General features: G+C 41.8%; 1 protein-coding gene and 1 pseudogene across 2 annotated transcripts; both read right to left on the minus strand.

The window, feature by feature from the left end:
* Positions 1-774: 774 nt before the first annotated feature.
* LOC109874141 (DNA-directed RNA polymerase II subunit 1) lies at positions 775-5,056 on the minus strand. 2 transcript variants are annotated; one of them, XM_020465942.2, is made up of 4 exons: positions 4,950-5,056; positions 3,496-3,603; positions 3,171-3,358; positions 775-1,565 (listed from the first exon to the last, which is right to left on the minus strand). In XM_020465942.2, exons 2-4 carry the CDS (start codon positions 3,590-3,592, stop codon positions 909-911), a joined length of 942 nt encoding a protein of 313 aa, XP_020321531.2. In that variant the 5' UTR covers positions 3,593-3,603; positions 4,950-5,056; the 3' UTR covers positions 775-908. The 2 variants fall into 2 exon arrangements, with proteins under 2 accessions (XP_020321531.2, XP_031664570.1); XM_031808710.1 differs by lacking the exon at positions 4,950-5,056 and adding an exon at positions 4,334-4,584.
* Positions 5,057-13,474: 8,418 nt separating this feature from the next.
* Positions 13,475-15,385, minus strand: LOC109873850 (uncharacterized; annotated as a pseudogene).
* Between the last annotated feature and the right edge of the window lie 6,476 nt (positions 15,386-21,861).

Consider the following 21,861-nt stretch of genomic DNA (forward strand, 5'->3'; position numbering starts at 1 on the left):
AATATTCATTCCTCTCCGGCCTCAAAGTATGTCATTTGTATAGTCTATCAAAATGTACATTAGACTACATAAATAGCCTAATACTGACTTGCTAGTCAACTCATAGCAATATGCAAGAAGAGCGTCGTTAACATACATTGGAGGCTGGGCAGGCCTACAAACTGAAGAGTTGAGCCAACCAGAATATTATATTTGATAAACAGTATAAAAATCAGAGATTTCGTATCTTGATGAAGGGTGATACAAGGTATTATGGTCGTTCTCTCTCTCACTAACTCCCCCTCGTCTGATACCTCCTCTTATAGACAAGGTCTTCTGGTCAAAGAGCCGCTTCATTCCAAACTGAGTGAGAAAGAAGTGGTATCCACATAAATACATCACATAATGGAGATCGGGAGGAAATACATTAACATGTCAGAAAGTTATCCTAGTGTGTTCCACAGCTCTGGTGGGAGAGCAAATGGAGGAGAAGGAATTTGAGTTTCCACAGCTATTGTTCTCCATTTAGAACTACAGTCTAATAATCCCTCAATGGGAAATAACCCCTATAAACTGGCAAAACCCTAGATCCCTCTCCGAATCCCAATTCCTCGCCAACTAATTAGATGAAAATAGTTTCACCAATGTGAGATTTTGCAAAGTACTTAACAATTCCTGCCTCTAAATGTTCATGTAAACATTTCTCATTGACAACTTTTTCATGCAAATTGATCCTGTAGACAGTCTTTTCTAATAAGTTTTGTTATATATGAAGTAACATTCCAATAGAAGAGAAACACAATATAAATGACTTTATTAATATAAACTTTAACCATATAAAAACATATTTTCATAAATCAAATGAATTCACTGACTGAACATTACAGCAATGTCAGCTATCAGAAATTGATTAGATGAAGCAGCAGAGCTCAGCACTTGGATGGTTGGGTGGAGACCGTGGTGTTCACCATATGGTTAGACATATCAGGGGGCATCATGAAAGCAGGGTTATAGGCATTAGGAGCAGAAGCCATCATTTTAGAAGGGCCTGCCATGGCATGTTGGTCAGATGCCATCTTAATTTGAGCCCCTCCGGCAATGCCAGGGGGGCCTGCCATCATATCAGGGTGCTTCTCAACCATGCTGGAGGACTGTGGGCTGGTCATGACGTAGCCCTGTTGGTTTGGGGACTGTGGGCTGGTCATGATGTAGCCCTGTTGGTTGGTCATGATGTAGCCCTGTGGGTTGGGGGACTGTGGGCTGGTCATGGTGTAGCCCTGTGGGTTGGTCATGATGTAGCCCTGTTGGTTGGGGGACTGTGGGCTGGTCATGGTGTAGCCCTGTGGGTTGGTCATGATGTAGCCCTGTTGGTTGGGGGACTGTGGGCTGGTCATGGTGTAGCTCTGTTGATTGGTTGTGTAGGACACGTTTGAGTTGGTCATGGTTGGAGGCTGCACTTGGATGGCCACAGGCTGGGTGGTTGTGAAAGTGCAGCTCTTCTTGTGGTCTTTGATCTCCCTGGCCATCTGACACCATGAGCACCAGACACAGAAGCAGGACGCCATGATATCCTCACAAAGGCTTTGCTATGGACCCACACAGACAACCTTGTTTAACACTATTACACACGCAAGTTAACAGAACACATAATACCCCCATCGCAACATACACTACCGTTTGGCTTCACTTAGAAATGTCTTTGTTTTTGAATGAAGGGCAACTTTTGTCCATTAAAATAACAAATTGATCAGAAATACAACATAGTTATGACAATTGTAGCTGGAAACAGATTTAATGGAATATAATCGAATATCGACATAGGCGTACAGAGGCCCATTATCAGCAACCATCACTCCTGTGTTCCAATGGCACATGGTCTTAGCTAATCCAAGTGTTTCAATTTACAAGGCGAATTGATCAGAAAACTATTTTGCAATTATGTTAGCACAGCTTACGGCTTCGATTACAGGCTCAAAATGGCCAGAAACAAATAACTTTCTTCTGAAACTCGTCAGTCTATTCTTGTTTTGAGAAATGAAGGCTATTCCATGCGAGAAATTGTCAAGAAACTGAAGATCTCGTACAACACTGTGTACTACTCCCTTCACAGAACAGTGTAAACTGTCTCTAACCAGAATAGAAAGAGTGGGAGGCCCCGGTGCACAACTGAGCAAGAGGACAACTACATTAGGGTGTATAGTTTCAGAAACAGACGCCTCACAAGTCCTCAACTGGCTGCTTCATTAAATAGTACTTGCAAAACACCAGTCTCAACGTCAACAGTGAAGAGGCGATTCCGGGATGCTGGCCGTCTAGGCAGAGTTCCTCTGTCCGTTGTCTGTGCTCTTTTGCCCATTTTCATATTTTCTTTTTATTGGCCAGTCTGAGATATGGCTTCTTCTTTGCAACTCTGCCTAGAAGGCCAGCATCTCAGAGTCGCCTCTTCACTGTTGACATTGAGACTGGTGTTTTGCAAGTACTATTTAATGAAGCAGCCAGTTGAGGACTTTTAAAGCGTCTGTTTCTCATACTAGACACTGATGTACTTGTCCTCTTGCTCAGTTGTTCACCGGGGCCTCCCACTCCTCTTTCTAGTCTGGTTAGAGACAGTTTGCACTGTTCTGTGAAGGGAGTAGCACCCACCGTTGTACGAGATCTTCAGTTTCTTAGCAATTTCACTCATGGAAGAGCCTTCATTTCTCAGAACAAGAATATAGTTTCTGGCCATTTTGAGCCTGTAATCGTAACCAAACGCTGACGCTCCAGATACGCAACTAGTCTAAAGAAGGACAGTTTTATTGCTTCTTTAATCAGAACAGTTTTCAGCTGTGCTAAAAATTGCAAAAGGGTTTTCTAATGATCAATTAGCCTTTTAAAATTATAAACTTGGATTAGCTAACACAACGTGCCATTGGAACACAGGAGCGATGGTTGCTGATAATGGGCCTCTGTACACCTATGTAGATATTACATGAAAAATCTGCGGTTTCCAGCTACAATAGTCACTTACAACATTAACAATGTCTACACAGTATTTCTGATCAATTTTATATTATGTTAATGGACAGAAATCTGCTTTTCTTTCAAAAACAAGGATATTTTTAAGTGACCCCAAACATTTGAACGGTAGTGTATGCATCTGCAAAAAAACAAACATTTATGCAATGTTTGTATGTAATGGGAACCATCACCTGAATGCCATATTTGTGGCGTACAGCAACCCGCATGGACAGACTTGCGGGTGGCACAATGATGGGCACCCCAAAGGCAACCATGCAAGCAGGGCCAATGATGTCCACTAATGGCAGACAGGTACTCTCTCCAAACTCTCCCGTGGTGGAGCAGGCTAAGCAAGGACAGCACCAGAAACCATAACAACCTGCACACACACAGACATAATATCTTATCAACAGAAAGAGCAACAACAATACAACTCTTAAAGGTGGTGGCGATATTTTAAGACAGAATACCCTGAGTTTAGGGGCGGATGGGATAAGATGTCCCATGGATACTCACAGGAATTCATGTCTTGACAGCAGTCAAAAAGGCCAGTGTTCCAGCCCTTCATAGCAGGTGCTGCCAACTGTTGGTGGACTATGATGTTTGCTGCCATGGTGATCAGACCTGTCTCCAGACATAATGAGAAGGAAGATGTAGCACTCACAGTAGTAGTTTATTTGTGTGTGGGGGGGGGGGGGGGGGGGGGGGGAGAGAAATGCCTCAGCAGTATGATTCTAAGATATAGCTGAACATCATACTTGGCGTCAAGCTTATGCCTAGAATTGTTGGCTACACTGTAAAAACAAATAGTTTGACTTCACCCAACTTGGGGCAAAATGTTGCATCCAATATGCATTTTGAGTTTACCAAAAAACAGTCAATGAGACAAGTTGGGAAACATCAAGTGATAGACAGACGGCTTTTGTTAAATTAGGGTTGTACGTTAATTGGATCATGATTGAAACTAGAAACAGTTATTGGACAGTGGTTTCTTTCAAATCTATCTTGACTAACCAAAGACCAGATAAACAATGTTACTAATGATGAAAACAAATCCACGTTTTGCTATATGCATGATATTTTAACCTCTGAAAATATGTTTTAATTGTAAACATGTAGTTGACAAGTACATTTAATAAAATGAAGTACTTGCTGAAAGGCACACTGGGAAATATGTTAATGAGAACAAATGCAGCTTAAGCCAACATGGTATTTTATGTTGTGGGTCTCAGGAAACTAGATGTGTTATGTGATCAAAGCAACCATTTGTGTTGCAAAGGCAAACTTTAATATGTAATAAGTTCACACAAATCAAAAAGGCTGTGGTTCTAGTAACTAAAAAAAAATTACAGACCTAGGCCTAGACTAAAATCAGTTCCAGCGCTAACCAATGATAACCGACAACTGCAACACAGTTTCATTGTTTAGGCGATGTTGGCGGTGAGCTGCCACACCCGTCCTTAAATCCCACCCACGTTTGAAGTTCAGAACGAGAAATTGTAGGCTATATTGACACAATGACACTAATACTGAAAATCATTATTTGAAATAATAAGGATTCATATCAGGCTAATCGAGGTGTAGATTACAACACTCAAGGCTTCTTGCTGATTTGGCAGGTCCAACGTAGTTACACCTCCGACATTGGCTAAATAAAACAATGAAATTGTTCTGCAGTTATTGATTATCGTTGGTTGAGACAGAAAGATTTAATCTAGCCATTAAATTCATCAAAATCATGCCACGAATGTACAGCATGACACAGTAGTGATTTACTGATGGTTCCTCATTCACATTCTGACTAACCCTGTAAAGATATTGACTGTTCTGTAAAATAACTACACCCTTTAAAAAAAAAAAACAATTTCACACTATTATCTATTATTATCAACATCTATTATCTATTACTTAAAGTTCTCAGAGAGAAAGACATTTTCATTAAAAAAACAGATGTATATAGCCTTTCTTACCTTTCCACTCTTCTCAAATGCTTAGAGAGAATGACAGGAGGTGACGTGGACATAATCATGAAGCACAATAAAAATGTCTGGAATGTCTGCAGGTATGCAGGTTACTTAAAGTGAAACGGACAGCGTTTTAGAAACAGTAACTCTTCTTACATGTTCATATACACCCCCAGTGTAACGGCAGATTTCCTCTTCATCAGAAGAGGAGTAAGGATCGGACCAAGATGCAGCGTGGTAAGTGTCCATAACTTTAATCAAAGAAAGCACTGAATACAAAAGAAACGAAACAGTACCGTGTGGCGACTGACACGGAAACAAACACCCACAAACCAACAGTGAAACCCAGGCTACCTAAGTATGATTCTCAATCAGAGACAACTAACGACACCTGCCTCTAATTGAGAACCATACTAGGCCAAAACAGAAAACAAACATAGACTGCCCACCCCAACTCACGCCCTGACCATACTAAATAAAGACAAAACAAAGAAAATAAAGGTCAGAACGTGTCAACCAGGAAGAATATGACACTTTTTTTTGACACTTGGGAATAGTCATTTTCAGGTTTTCATAAATTCATAGAATGTTTGAAATGACAAATATGTCATGACTGTCCTGTGAGGATCACAATGGGTCAGATCAGCTTGGCAATGGTTGACAATACCCAGACCTTCTCTCACCCACAGAAGAGGGGAGGAGGGACCTGGGACGGTTAAACAGTTCACACCCTGTTGTAAATTACAGGAGAAGGGGGCTCTTTCTCCCCCTCCAATAAAATCCACAAAGGAATGTTCTTTGTTAACAGACTTTTTGCCGCTGAAACTCTAACACATTCAAAAAGCGAAAACTGGAACAATATTTCTAACATAAGAACGTGAGGAATGGTCGGAGATGATCTGTAGAAAATGAATGTCAAACAGGTTTGAATTATGTGATGTCATTTAAAAGGTTGTAGAGGAAATACTGGAACTTGAAAAGTATTTACACTACAGGTATGAAGTCTCCATCCTTAACGTTGTATATTAAATATAAAAAATGATAGAAGTATTTTTGTTAAGATATGAATGTGGTTTTATGAGGTATAAGAGAATCTACAGTTGAAGTAGGACGTTTACATACACTTAGGTTGGAGTAATCAAAACTTGTTTTTCAACCACTCCACAAATGTTTTGTTAACAAACTTTAGTTTTGTGGTTAGGACATCTACTTTGTGCATGACACAAGTCATTTTTCCAACAATTGTTTACAGACAGATTATTTAACTTATAACTCACTGTAATACAATTCCAGTGGGTCAGAAGTTTACATACACTAAGTTGACTGTGCCTTTAAACAGCTTGGAAAATTCCAGAAAATTATGTCATGGCTTTAGAAGCATCTGCTAGGCCAATAGACATCATTTGAGTCAATTGGAGGTGTACCTGTGGATGTATTTCAAGGCTTACCTTCAAACTCAGTGCCTCTTTGCTTGACATCATGGGAAAATCAAAAGAAATCAGCCAAGACCTCAGACAAAAACCTCCACAAGTCTGGTTGATCCTTGGGAGCAATTTCCAAACACCTGAAGGTACCACATACATCTGAACAAACAATTGTACGCAAGTATAAACACCATGGGGCCATGTAGCCGTCATACCGCTCAGGAAGGAGACGCTTTCTGTTTCCTAGAGATTAATGTACTTTGGCCCCATGGTGTTCGTTATGTTTGGAGGAAAAAGGGGGACGCTTGCAAGGCGAAGAACACCATCCCAACCGTGAAGCATGGGGGTGGCAGCAGCATGTTGTGAGGGTGCTTTGCTGCAGGAGGGACTGGTGCACTTTACAAAATAGATGCCATCATCACATTCTTAAAATGAAGTGGTAATCCTAACTGACCTAAGTCAGGGAATTTTTATGAGTATTAAATGTCAGGAATTGTGAAAAACTGAGTTTAAATGTATTTGGCTAAGGTGTATATAAACTTCCGACTTCAACTGTATCTCCTATAAACTGTGTCAGACTGCAACATCTTAGTAGCCTAGCTATGACTGTGGCATGTGTCTGTACACTTTCCCTCCACTGCGCACTGTAAACTTTACACTTGAAAGCAGCGGAGATGCAAGAACATCAGGCTGTAATTTCATATAGTAGATGACTCAACTGTGGGCTCATGTGTGCTCTTCTATTAGTCACGTTATGGCTGACCTGTGATTATTGCCCTTACTAGTGTGATTGTATTGACATTCCCAGCCTTAGTTACAGTAGTTCATTTGTGTTCAAAATGTTGAGTCATTGAATCTGAAACAGTGCATCCCGAATGGGTGGAGCCAGCAAACAATGTACCGGGTCAGCTGTTAATTAACAACCTAATAGCTATATTTTTTTGACTACCAAGGAATGTATTGGTGAATTATATGAATTATGCATTGAACTGCATCCGTCTATCCTGCCAACAATGTCTTACCGAATATCATAAATTTTTTAAATAAACTTTAACCTATTAGTAAAACCTCTTATAAAGTTGGTTTGAAGCATAAACTTTGAATTTTATATTTTTCACGGATTATAAATGTCTGTTTCATATCTGCAAAGTAGTTGAAGTGCTGTCAGTTCCACTTTCATAGACACACACAAAACCTGCAAAACCTGAATGCACATTCGTTGATGGATTGTTTTCCAGGAAAGAGAATGTGCTACAAGTGTCATTTGGTTGGTGCTTTCAGCATAATGTATGAAAGAGCTTTACAAATCAAGTTATTATGAATTCATCTTTCAGATCAGGTTGCACTGGAATAAACTCAAATGTAGTTTGATTGAGAGGACATTGTGGTGGAGATTGACAGCAGATTTAGCCAATGGCAGAATTATACAGTACACCCTGACTCTAGCAGCATTCACACTATGTCCATGTGCCATTCATCTGAGGTGCCATAGTGCTGCTCTCATCACTGGGCTGCTACAGTTGTTTTCATAGGGATGTCAGCTGTAGTAGGCCACCTGTAGGTTATCAGCTATCCTGCATGCCTGGATGCCAGATTAAAGTAATTCCCCATGAAGAAAATCATCACTGTAATATTACATTTGGGAAGACATTATTGAATGTTTTGTCATAACGCCAGCATAAAGTTGTCATAAACATAAGGGTTTTGTGTCGATGTACGTCACCTCTCCAATAAATATTTGACGATGCATGATGTTTTATCATCATTCAAATGATCCAACAGGAAACACAGGAGGGATCAGTTTTATCAAGGCCAAAACAAGGAACCAAGGCCAAGACGACATCTTCAATTTCTATTTAATCTTTTTATGGCATGAACATAGTATGCAAATGAGAGGGTTGAGTAACAGTTACTAACATAATGACATAGCCATTCAAAGTGAATGCTAACTCCATGGCTATGGAGAAAAATTGTAAACCATGGTCAGGTTGAGGTAATGCGCTAAGATGATACCAGCAGGCACGCCGGGGTCCATGAGCAAGAAATTCAAGCTTGTAGGTTGCAGGTGGTGCTGTGCGTAGATCTCAGAATGGACACCAGCTCTCTGATCTGGACCAGGCTGCCCACCACCAGGCCTTACCTGCGGCTCTCCAGGACATAACACCCTGTCTGCTCAAAAAAGTTCAGGTCAAACTTTGCTTCTCCCAGCTTCACAGTGAATGAGGTCTAGTGTGGTGAGCGCTCCCTTACGAACCAGCGGTGTCACAGTTATCTGGTTGCCACGCCCATGGAGCTCCTACACCAGCACCTCCATGTTGACCCAGTGGCTGCCATCTACAGGGAACACCAGGATCCTGTTGCCATAGAAACAAGGGGGCAGTATGAGAAGGAGGAGGAACAATGAGAGAAGGAGCCAGACAAAGGTGTGCAGGAGCTCTCTGCACACACTCAGATATTTCTCTCACCTGCACAGAAACAAAAGCAATATCATGGGAAACGGAAATGGCAAATATCTACACAAAATCGTATCCATTTTTATAATAGCAACAACAACAAAAGCAAATGAATATAAGAAATGCATGTAATGCATACAGTTCAGATTCATTTACAACACAAGTACACTATTTTAAGATTCATAATATACATTTGGAAGCTTGGAATTAGTTGTAAACACACTTTAAACGTTTTAAATCATTTCCAAAAATGAGAACGTAAATTCTGTGTTTTGAATTTGAATTTTGTGATGATCTTTCTTGCTCTGCTGTGTGATATTGTCTTATACTATCTAGCTTCTACTTTGCTCTCTGTCTGATTTGTACTCTTTCTTACTTTAAAAAGGACATGATACGCAGAGTAAAATGAAAGTCAGATTGACATTAACATCATAGAGAATATGTTGAATGAAAAACATGTTAATTTGTCTCCTCTGGGCTTGTAGTAGCTAATATGTATTCCTCATTGGCCTCAATCAAACTATGCAATTTGTATAATCTATTAAAATGCATATTATCTGACTCCATAAAGATAAATAGCAATGTGCAAGTCAGTATTAGTCTCTCTCTCTCTCTTCCGAAACCTCTTCTTATAGCCAAGGTCCTCTGGTCAAAATGCTCCTTATTCCAAACTGCAGCTAGAGTGAGAAAGAAGTCATGTCCACATAAAGACAAACTCACATTTTGGAGATCAGGAGGAAATACCCTAAAATGGCAAAAATAATCATGGTGTGTTTCACAGCTCTGGTGGAAGAGGACATGGAGGAGAGGGAGTTTGAGTTACCACAGCCATTTTCTCTCCAGTAGCCTAACTTGTAGATGATTGTTGACACCTCAACCAGCATTAAGGGTCAGGGCAATTTGTGACTTTGTGCAGCCACTTGATTTGGTAATCAGTGGCTGCACGAAGGGCTGTGGGGAGTGGTGGGGAGTGGTTTCTCCTCTCCTAGGCAATCAGCAATTGGTACAGGGAGGTGTGCTCTTCACTTCTGATAGACAATTAGCAACTCATTTTAGTATTTCAATCTCCCCGGTTTCTCAGCGGTTGCTGTGTCAGTGGTGGTTTTGTCAGCAAAACTAAGACCATCGCCAAAACAAAGACGGTTCTGCTGAGTTGTTCTGCCGAGTTCTTCGATGAAGGCTCCACACATCTCTCACTTGAGTATCTTACCTGGTTATTTTCTGAAGATCTCATTAGATTTTTTGTAGCTTTGGCAACTATGTGTGTATTTTCTATAAATGTGCGCTACTATCCCTGTAGGCTTTACAGACCCACCAACCCTTCTAATTTAGTGTACCCTGCGTGCACAACCCATGTGGAATTCTGGGACTCTGGCAGCATTCGGATCTGCGGTTAAGAACAGAGTTCATCTCCGCTTATGCCCTTCAGTCCCTTGACTTTTTGGCCCTGACGGAGACACGGATCCCAACGATGGCTCACGGCCCTTCGTACTTGGCAAATTCAACCTGTGTAATCTGCCTTCCATTCATTTAATTACTTTCTCTTTCCCTCCTTGCCTCTTGACTTCATCCTTTCCCAATCCCCTCCAACTCACAAGGGAGGCAATGCGCTTCACCTCATCTTTACTAGAACCTGTTTTCCTACTAATCTCACCGCAAACCCCCTCCAGGTCTCTGATCACTACTTTGTTTCCTTTGTCTCCCTTTCCTCCAACACTAGCTACTCAGGCCCTACCTAGATGGTCATGCGCCATCACAATCTTCGCTCTCACTCTCTCCTCTTCTATCCTATAGTCTCTCGCTTCTGAGAAATCCTTCTCCCTCCTGTCTCCTGATTCTGCCTCTTCGACCGTAATCTCCTACCTTTCTGCATCCTGGTACTCGCACTGTCCCCTTTCCTCCCGGCCGGCTTGGCCCGAACCTCCTGCTCCTTGGATTAGTGATTCCTTGCGAGTTTACAGAAGCTATAATGGAGGAAAACTAAGCTTCCCAAAGGACCTATTATCCGTTCACCGCCTGCTCTATAACTTCTCTTACTCTAAATCTGCTGCGAAAGACACTTTCTATCACTCTACATTTCAAGCTTCTGCCTCTAAACCTAGGAAATATTCCCACTGTAACGGTTTTCTTGAGTTGAAGGAGAGGCGGACCAAAATGCAGCGTGGTTACTTGTATACATCTTTAATAAAGCTGAAACCACAAACAGTATACAAAAACAATAACCGTGAAAAAACATAAACAGTCTATCTGGTGCAAACAAACACAGAGACAGGAATAATCACCCACAAAACCCAACACCAAACAGGCTACCTAAATATGGTTCCCAATCAGAGACAATGACTAACACCTGCCTCTGATTGAGAACTATATCAGGCCAAACATAGAAATAGACAAACTAGACATGTAACATAGAATGCCCACTCAGATCACACCCTGACCAAACAAAATATAGAAACATACAAAGCAAACTATGGTCAGGGTGTGACACCCACCTTCTCCTTAATCCTCCAACCGCTCCTTCCTTCCACTCTGTGGATCACTTTGTCAAGCACTTTGGAAAAAAGGTTGACATCCATTCCTCATTCACTCATACTATTGAGTCCACTGGTCCCACTTACACAGATATAGCCTAAACCTTGACCTCTTTCTCCCCTCACTCTTCAGATGATATCCTGCGACTAGTGAGGTCTGGCCGCCCGACAAACTGCCCACTCGACCCCCATCACCTCCTCCCTTCTCCAGAACATCTCTGGAGACCTTCTCCCAATCTACACTTCCCTCATCAACTCATCCCCTCTGACTTCAAAATGGCCAGAGTTTCTCCCCTCCTCAACAAACCAACACTCAACTCATCTGACATCCAAAAACTATAGACCTGTATCTCTTTGTTTTCGTTCCAAAACACTTGAGCGTGCTGTCTCTATGAAACTTTCTAGCTATCTCTCTCGATATTCTTGACCCTAACCAGTCAGACTTAAAGACGGGTCACTCAACTGAGACTGCTCTTGTCTGTTTCACGGAGGCTCTCCACACTGCCAAAGCTGACTGTCTCTCCTTTCTTCTCATCCTCCTAGATCTATCCAATGCCTTCAACACCGGGAATCAGGAAATCTTCCTCTCCACTCTTTCAGGGCTGTGTGTCTCAGACTCTGCAGGTAACTCCTACCAGGCGATGTGGAGAGGATCTGTGTCTGCACCACGAACTCTCACTACTGGTGTCCCCCAGAGCTCGGTTCTTCGCTCTCTTCTCTCTATACACCAGGTCACTCAGCTCCGTCATATCCTCATATGGTCTCCTATCATTGCTATGTGGACGCCATTCACTACTCCCCCCCCCCCCCCCTCCTTCTGACACCCAGGTGGCAACAGGCATCTCTGTGTGCCTGGCAGATATCTCTCCTTGGATGTCTGCCCACCACCTCAAGCTCAAGCTCAACCTCAACAAGACGGAGCTGCTCTTCCTCCCAGGGAATGCCTGGCCACTCAAAAACATCTCCATCATGGTTGACAATTCCACAATGTTGCCCTCCAAAGAACATTGGCGTGACCCTGGACAACACCCTGTCGTTCTCTGCAAACATCAAAGCAGTGACACTGTCCTGCAGGTTCATGCTCTACAGCGTCTGTAGAGATAGACCCTAACAAGTGGCGCAGTTCCTAATCCAGGCTCTTATTTTCTCCCGTCTGGACTACTGCTACTTGGCATTGACTGGCTTCCTCGCTTGTTCCATCAAACCCCTGCAACTTATGCTGCAGCCTGCCTAGTTTTCAACCTTCCCATGTTCTCCCATGTCACCCCATTTCTCTGCCCACTCCACTGACTTCCAGTTGAAGCATACATCCACTACAAGACCATGGTGCTTGCCTACAGAAGAGCAAGACTATTTGCCCCTCCGTTCTACTACCTCTGGTCTCTTGGCAGCTTGCACTCAGCCCAGTCCAAGCACTTCTCTGTCCTGACACCCCAATGATGGAACCAGCTTCCCCCTGAAGCTAGTACATATTCCCTGCTCATCTTCCGAAAGCACTTGAAACCTTACATCTTCAAAGAGTATCTTTAAATAAATCCCCCTCATAAATCCCCCTCACCCTGACCAAATCCCCCCCTTTCTACCTCTGACTTTGCCGAAAAGTATTTTATTGAGGAAAATTGTACTTACTATACCTGTGATATGTGGTTGTCCCACCTAGCTATGTTAAGATTAATGTTTTAACTGTAAGTCGCTCTGGATCAGAGCGTCTGCTAAATTACTCAAATGTTCTCCATATAGAACTACAGTCTAATCTCTCATTGGGAAATAGCCCCTGTAAACTGGCGAAACCCTAGATCCCTCTCTGAATGTGAGCCCTTTCTCCCCAGCTAATTTGATTTAAAAGGACACTTTCACTCATGCAAGGTTTTGCAAAGTACTTAACAATTCCTGCTTCAATGTTTATGTAAACATATTTGTCATTCTTACTCAATGACAAATATTCATGTAAATTCTAATAGACCAAGATGTTTGGTTAACCTTATAAAATAAGTAACAGTCCAATAGAAGAGAAACTCAATATAAATGACTTTATTACATGTCAAGACAATGAGCAGTGGACATTACCATCAAATAAACCTCAGACTATAAACCATATAAAAACACATTTTCATCAATCTAATTCATTTTTTGTCAAATGCCATCTTCATATGACCCCCTCTGGCCATCTCAGGGGGCCCTGCCATCATCCCAGGGGGCCCTGCCATCATCCCAGGGGGCATCTCAGCCATGTTGGAGGACTGTGGGCTGTTCATGACTTCATGAGCTCTGTTGGTTGGAGGACTGGTGGGCCGGTCATTAATCAATCAATTCGATTTATTTAGAAAGCCCAGGTCAGCACCTTAGGAGTAAATGTCAGTTGGCTTTTCATAGTCGATCATTCAGAGAGAGAGTCAAAAATGGCAGGTCCGGGTCAAGGTAGCATGTCTGGTGAACAGTTCGATAGCCGCAGGCAGAACAGTTGAAACTGGAGCAGCAGCACGACCAGGTGGACTGGGGACAGTAATGAGTCATCAGACCAGGTAGTCCTGAGGCATGGTCCTAGGACTCAGGTCCTCCGAGAGAGACAGAGAGAATTAGAGGGATCATACTTAAAATCACACAGGACACTGGATAAGACAGAAGAAACACTCCAGATATAACAGACTGACCCTAGCCCCCCGACACATAAACTACTGCAGCATAAATACTGGAGGCTGAGACGAGGGTTGGGAGACATGACCAACCAGGCAAGATATAACCCGACCCACTTTACCAAAGCACAGCCCCCACACCACTAGAGGGATATTTTCAACTACCCTGAAACAAGGCCGAGTATAGCCCACAAAGATCTCCCCCACGGCACGAACCCGAGGGGGGCGCCAACCCAGACAGGAAGATCACATCAGTGACTCAACCCACTCAAGTGATGCACCACTCCTAGGGATGGCATGGAAGAGCACCAGTAAGCCAGTGACTCAGCCTCTGTAATAGGGTTAGAGGCAGAGAATCCCAGTGGAGAGATGGGAACCAGCCAAGCAGAGACAGCAAGGGCGGTTCGCTGCTCCAGTGCCTTTCCGTTCACCTTCACACCCCTGGGCCAGACTACACTCAATCATAGGACCTACTTAAGAGATGATGACGTAGCTCTGTTGGTTGGGGGACTGTAGGCCGGTCATGATGTAGCTCTGTGTGTTGGGGGACTGGTGGATCGGTTAAGACGTAGCTCTGTTGGTTGGGGGACTGTGGATCAGTTATGACATAGCTCTGTTGATTGGTTGTGTAGGACACGTTTGAGTTGGTCATGGTTGGAGGCTGCAGATGGATGGCCACAGGCTGGGTGGTTGTGAAAGTGCAGCCCTTGTGCTTGTTGATCTCCCTGGCCATCTGACACCACAAGCAACAGGCACAGAAGCAGGACACCAAGATGTCCTCAAAGAGGCTTCCCTGTGGACCTACACAGACACACTTGTTTAACACTATCACACACACGTAAACAGAACACACATAATACTCCTATCACAAAATGTGTATCTGCAAGAACAACTTTCATGTAATGTCTATTTGTAATGGGAAACATTACACCTGAATGGCATATTTGTGATGTACAGCAACCCGCACGGACAGACTTGCGGGTGAAACAATGATGGGCACCCCAAAGGCAAGCATGCAAGCAAGGCCCATGAAGTCCATTAAGGGCAGATAGGTACTCTCTCCAAACACTCCCGTGGTGGAGCAGGCAAAGCAAGGACAGCACCAGAATTCATAGCAACCTGCATACAGAAACACCTCATCAACAGAGAGAGCAACAACAAGACAACTCTTATAAGTGGTGCCGATATTTTAAGAGAGAATACCTTGAGCTTAGGAGCAGATGGGATATGACGTCCCATGGATACTCATAGGAATTCAAATCCTGAAAGGAGTCAGTGGCAGGTGTTCAAATCAAATGTTATTTGTCACATGCAACGAATACAACCGGTGTAGACCTTATAGTGACATGCTTACATAGAAGGTGCTGCCACCTGTTGATGGACTATGATGTTTGCTGCCATGGTGATCAGACCTGTCTCCAGACATAATGAGAAGGAAGATGTAGCACTCACAATAGTAGTTTATTTGTGGGGGGGAATGCCTCAGCAGTATGATTCTAAGATCTAGCTGGACAGCAAGCTAATTGTTGGTTACACTGTAAAAACATTCAAGGTGGCCTAACAAAAAATTATTCCACAACTTTTTTTACTTCACCCAACTTTTTGGGCAAAGTGTTGCATGCACTTCACATTTTGAGTTGACCAAAACCTTCTTCTGAGTCAGACACGTTGTGAAATAGCAAGTGATATTGACAATGACTGTTGCTAAAATGTTGTAAATTAGGGTTGTACTTAGATTCCACATTGACTCTTTCTTGTTTCAGCCATGATCCAATTATTGGACCAGATAGAATTGAAACATCTCACTATCTTGACTAACCAGGACCAGATAAACAGGAACAACAATCTCACTAATTATAAAAATATAGCCAGATGTTTTGCTGTATCTGGTTAAATGCATCAAATGTATGTTTGAATTGTAAACAAGTCCTTGACAAGTACATGTAATAAAATGAGGTACTTCTTTACAGGCATACTGGGAAATATGTATCTTAAGCCAACACAGTATTTTAAGTTGCAGGTCTCAGGAAAATGAACTTGAATGATCAACTATTTGTTTTGTAAAGGCAAACTTTAATATTGAATAAGTTCGCACAAATCAAAAAAGGCTCTGGAACTAGTTACTCAGACTTGTCTCATAGACCAGATGTAAATAGTTAATATACATCTGGGTCACTCAAATTAGTATGATATGTTCAATTTGTTATTGTTACATACACTGAACAAAAATGTAAATCCAACCATTTCAAGGATTTTACAGAGTTACAGTTCATATAAGGAAATCAGTCAATTGAAATACTTTAATTAGGCCCTAATCTTTGGGTTTCACATGACTGGGACTACTATTTCTTGGTCACAAGTGTATTGCCCTGGATCAGAAAACCAGTATGTATCTGGTGTGCCCACCATTTGCCTCATGCAGCATGACACGTCTCCTTCACATAGATTTGATCATGCTGTTGATTGTGGCCTGTGGAATGTTGTTCCACTCCTCTTCAGTGGCTGTGTGAAGTTGATGGATATTGGCGGGAAGTGGAACACGCTATTGTACCTGTCAATCCATAGTATCTAAAACATGGTCAATGGGTGACATGTCTGGTGAGTATGCAGACCATGGAACAACTTTTAAATTTTCAGTCTCCAGGAACTGTGTCTAGATACTTGCGAATTGGGCCGTGCATTATTCACAGTTTGTGCAGAAGTTCTTCAGTTGTCCAAACCCACAGTTTCATCAGCTGTTAGGTTGGCTGGTCTCAGACAATCTTGCAGGTGAAAAAGACAGATGTGGAGGTCCTGGGCTGTGGAGATGTGGAGGTCCTGGACTGGCGTGGTAACATATGGTCTGAGGTTCTGTGGTCAGTTGGACATAGTGCTAAATTCTCTAAACGACCTTAAATTCCATGGCGACAACTCTGGTAGACATTCCTGCAGTCATGCTAATTACATTATCCCTGAAAATTAATACATACCATACGAAATGGAACATATCATACAAAATGTTGTGTCAGTTTTATGTACATAATAATACGAAATGCTCTGAAACCACATTGAGATACTAAATATTTTTGCATGCTGCCCCCTTTGAGTACAGGCCTAGATTCAAACAGTTGTACCGCTAACCAGCAATAACTGACAACTGAATAGCAGTTTCATTGGTTTTTTTTTAGGCGATGTTGGAGGTGACTGTGTTGAAGCTGTCAAATTGGTGTCACAAAATGAAATAATAATCTGGACTCATATCAGCCTCATTGAGGAGTAGATTACAACACACATTCCAGTTCGAACTTGTAGCAAGGCTACTTGCTGATTTAACAGCTCCAATGCAGATACACCTCTGACATCTGCTAAATAAAAACTATGACACCGCTATGCAGTTGTTGGTTATCGCAGGTTAGGGCAGAACAGATTGAATCTAGACCTTAAACTCACAAATTACTGCCAGGAAAGTACAGTGTGGCAATTATGGCCTAGAGTTGTTTCCTCATTCACATTCCGCCTGTAGCCCTGAAAAAACATGTTCTGTAAAATAACTACACCCTTTTTTACCGATTACTATCATCTATTCTCTTATTTATAGTTTGTTTTATTATAGAGAAATTACATTTTTATTAAAAAAACATGCTATATAGATTTAAAAAAGTTTTACATGTGCACCCTTTTTGAATGCTTACAGAGAACATATCAGGTGCCAAAGTAAGACCCAAGTCCCGACTGTGTGAAGTAACAATGTTTATTGTAACAGGGGCAGGGAAACGACAGGTCAAGGCAGGAAGAGGTCGGTAATCCAGAGGTGGAGCAAAGGTATAGGACGGCAGGCAGGCTCAGGGTCCAGGACAGGCAGTGTGGTCAGGCAGGCGGGCTTGGAGTCAGGATAGGCAGGGGTCAAAACCAGGAGGACGAGAAAAGAGAAATTGAAAGTAGCAGGAGCTTTAGATCGTTAGAACACATTTGCCAAAAGCCACAAGATACACATGAATGGATTTCTGCAAATATGTAAATACCACAGAAGTCCTCTTACATTTTTGAACTTCACAGTCCTATTGCTCAAACAACCATGAAAAGGTAGGCTATCTCTACCTCAGTTGCGTATGCACATCAACAAGATCAAAAATGAATATTAGCCAGAGTGAGAGAAAATCTAATGAGGGAATATTAGATAATTAGATATTAGATCAAACTTGTAAAGCTAGTTGGTCATCAACATGGCACTGAAACAATGGGGAATAGTATCCTGCTCGTCCTTCTACGGCTTGCCTGCCAATGCCTGCTTGCCCCAACCCATGTTTTGTAATCTGAATGAGATCTTGCCTGCCCACCCATTTGATCGACGCCAAATACATTTGATTAACAACTAAAATATATGTTAAATGTACTGGCACAGAGTCAATGTGTGGGGGTACAGGTTAGTATCTGTGTAGCCATTTGACTAGCTGTTCAGGAGTCTTATGGATTGGGGGTAGAAGCTGTTAAGACTTTTTTTGGACCTAGATTTGGCACTCCGGTACTGCTTGCCATGCGGTAGCAGAGAGAAGAGTCTATGACTAGAGTGGCTGGAGTCTTTGCCAATTTTTAGGGCCTTCCTCTGACACCGCCTGGTGTAGAGGTCCTGGATGGCAGGTAGCTTTGCACCAGTGACGTACTGGGATTTACGCATTACCCTCTGTAGTGCCTTGAAGTCGGAGGCTGAGCAGTTGCCATACCAAGCAGTGATGCAACCACTCTCGATGGTGCAGCTGTAGAACCTTTTGAGGATCTGAGGACCCATGCCAAATCTTTAGTCTCCTGAGGGGGAATAGGAATAGGCATAGTAGTGCCCTCTTCACAACTGTCTTGGTGTGATTGGACCATGTTAGTTTGTTGGTGATGTGGACACCAAGGAACTTTAAGCTCTCAACTTGGCCATGCAGTCATGAGGAGTGGACTGAGCACGCACCCCTGAGGGGCACCCATGTTGAGGATCAGCGTGGCAGATGTGTTGTTACCTACCCTTACCACCTGGGGGATGGCCCATCAGGAAGTCTAGGATCCAGTTTCAGAGGGAAATGTTTAGTCACAGGGTCCTTATCTTAGTGGTGAGCTTTGAGGTCACTATGGTGATGAATGCTGAGCTGTAGCCAATGAATAGCATTCTCACGAAGGTGTTCCTTTTATCCAGGTGTGAAAGAGTAGTGTGGAGTGCAATAGAGATTGCATCATCTATGGATCTGTTGGGGCGGTATGGTCTAGGGTTTCTGGGATGATGGTGTTGATGTGAGCCATGACCTGCCTTTCAAAGCACTTCATGGCTACAGACGTTGTCATTTAGGCAGGTTACCTTAGTGATCTTGGGCACAGGGAATAGGTGGTCTGCTTGGAACATGTTATTATAGACTCAGTCAGGAACAGGTTGAACATGTCAGTGAAGCATTTGCCAGCTGGTCAGCGCATGCTCAGAGTACTAGATCTACTGTCTCTTTAATATTATGACAGATAAGCTAGATTTACTGTCTCTATTATATTATGACAGACCAGCTAGATCTACTGTCTCTATTATATTATGACAGACCAGCTAGATCTACTTTCTCTATTATATTATGACAGACCAGCGAGATCTGCTGTCTCCATCAATTATGACATACCAGCTAGATCTACTGTCTCTATTATTTTATGACAGACCAGCTAGATATACTGTCTCTATTATATTATGACATACAAGCTAGATCTACTGTCTCCATTATATTATGACAGACCAGCTAGATCTGCTGTCTCTATTATATTATGACAGACCAGCTAGATCTACTGTCTCTATTATATTATGACAGGCCAGCTAGATCTACTGTCTCTGTGTCTCTATCAAATTATGACATACCAGCTAGATCTACTGTCTCTATTATTTCATGACAGACCAGCTAGATATACTGTCTCTATTATATTATGACAGACAAGCTAGATCTGCTGCCTCTATTATATTATGACAGACCAGCTAGATCTACTGTCTCCATTATATTATGACAGACCAGCTAGATCTACTGTCTATATTATATTATGACAGACCAGATGGATATACTGTCTCTATTATATTATGACAGACCAGCTAGATCTGCTCTCTCTTTGTCTCTATTATATTATGAAAGGCCAGCTAGATCTACTGTCTCTTTTATATTATGACAGACCAGCTAGATTTACTGTCTCTATTATATTATGACGACAGACCAGCTAGATTTACTGTCTACATTATATTATGACAGACCAGCTAGATCTACTGTCTCTGTGTCTCTATTATATTATGACAGACCAGCTAGATCTACTGTCTCTATTATATTATGACAGACCAGCTAGACCTACTGTCTCTATTATATTATGACAGACGAGCTAGATCTACTGTCTCTGTGTCTCTATTATATTATGACAGACCAGCTAGATCTGCTGTCTCTATCAATATTATGACAGACCAGCTAGATCTACTGTCTCTATTATTTATGACAGACCAGCTAGATCTACTGTCTCTATTATATTATGACAGACCAGCTAGATCTACTGTCTCTATTATATATGACAGACCAGCTAGATCTACTGTCTCTATTATATTATGACAGACCAGCTAGATCTACTGTCTCTATTATATTATGACAGACCAGCTAGATCTACTGTCTCTATTATATGACAGACCAGCTAGATCTACTGTCTCTCTATTATATTATGACAGACCAGCTAGATCTACTGTCTCTATTCTCTATAATTATGACAGACCAGCTAGATCTACTGTCTCTATTATTTATGACAGACCAGCTAGATCTACTGTCTCTATTATATTATGACAGACCAGCTAGATCTACTGTCTCTATTATATTATGACAGACCAGCTAGATCTACTGTCTCTATTATATTATGACAGACCAGCTAGATCTACTCTCTCTTTCTCTATTATATTATGACAGACCAGCTAGATCTACTGTCTCTATTATATTATGACAGACCAGCTAGATCTACTGTCTCTATTATATTATGACACAGACCAGCTAGATCTACTGTCTCTATTATATTATGACAGACCAGCTAGATCTACTGTCTCTATTATATTATGACAGACCAGCTAGATCTACTGTCTCTATATATTATGACAGACCAGCTAGATCTACTGTCTCTATTATATTATGACAGACCAGCTAGATCTACTGTCTCTATTATATTATGACAGACCAGCTAGATCTACTGTCTCTATTATATTATGACAGACCAGCTAGATCTACTGTCTGTCTCTATATATTATGACAGACCAGCTAGATCTACTGTCTCTATTATATTATGACAGACCAGCTAGATCTACTGTCTCTATTATATTGACAGACCAGCTAGATCTACTGTCTCTGTGTCTCTATTATATTATGACAGACCAGCTAGATCTACTGTCTCTATTATATTATGACAGACCAGCTAGATCTACTGTCTCTATTATATTATGACAGACCAGCTAGATCTACTGTCTCTATTATATTATGACAGACCAGCTAGCTACTGTCTCTATTATATTATGACAGACCAGCTAGATCTACTGTCTCTGTCTCTATTATATTATGACAGACCAGCTAGATCTACTGTCTCTATTATATTATGACAGACCAGCTAGATCTACTGTCTCTATTATATATGACAGACCAGCTAGATCTACTGTCTCTATTATATTATGACAGACCAGCTAGATCTACTGTCTCTATTATATTATGACAGACCAGCTAGATCTACTCCTCTATTATATTATGACAGACCAGCTAGATCTACTGTCTCTATTATATTATGACAGACCAGCTAGATCTACTGTCTCTATTATTATGACAGACCAGCTAGATCTACTGTCTCTATTATATTATGACAGACCAGCTAGATCTACTGTCTCTATT

This window comes from Oncorhynchus kisutch, linkage group LG29, assembly GCF_002021735.2.
Source record: "Oncorhynchus kisutch isolate 150728-3 linkage group LG29, Okis_V2, whole genome shotgun sequence".
NCBI lineage: Eukaryota > Metazoa > Chordata > Actinopteri > Salmoniformes > Salmonidae > Oncorhynchus > Oncorhynchus kisutch.

What these genes read in the sequence shown, in the direction of transcription:
- LOC109874141 (XM_031808710.1), bottom strand. Translation starts at nt 4,400, where the DNA reads ATGAAACTGTGTTGCAGTTGTCGGTTATCATTGGTTAGCGCTGGAACT. An exon ending in TGATTTTAGTCTAGGCCTAG is followed by an intron (nt 3,604 to 4,333) that starts GTCTGTAATTTT and finishes GTCTGGAGACAG; the next exon opens with GTCTGATCACCATGGCAGCA. An exon ending in GCCACAAATATGGCATTCAG is followed by an intron (nt 1,566 to 3,170) that starts GTGATGGTTCCC and finishes GTGGGTCCATAG; the next exon opens with CAAAGCCTTTGTGAGGATAT.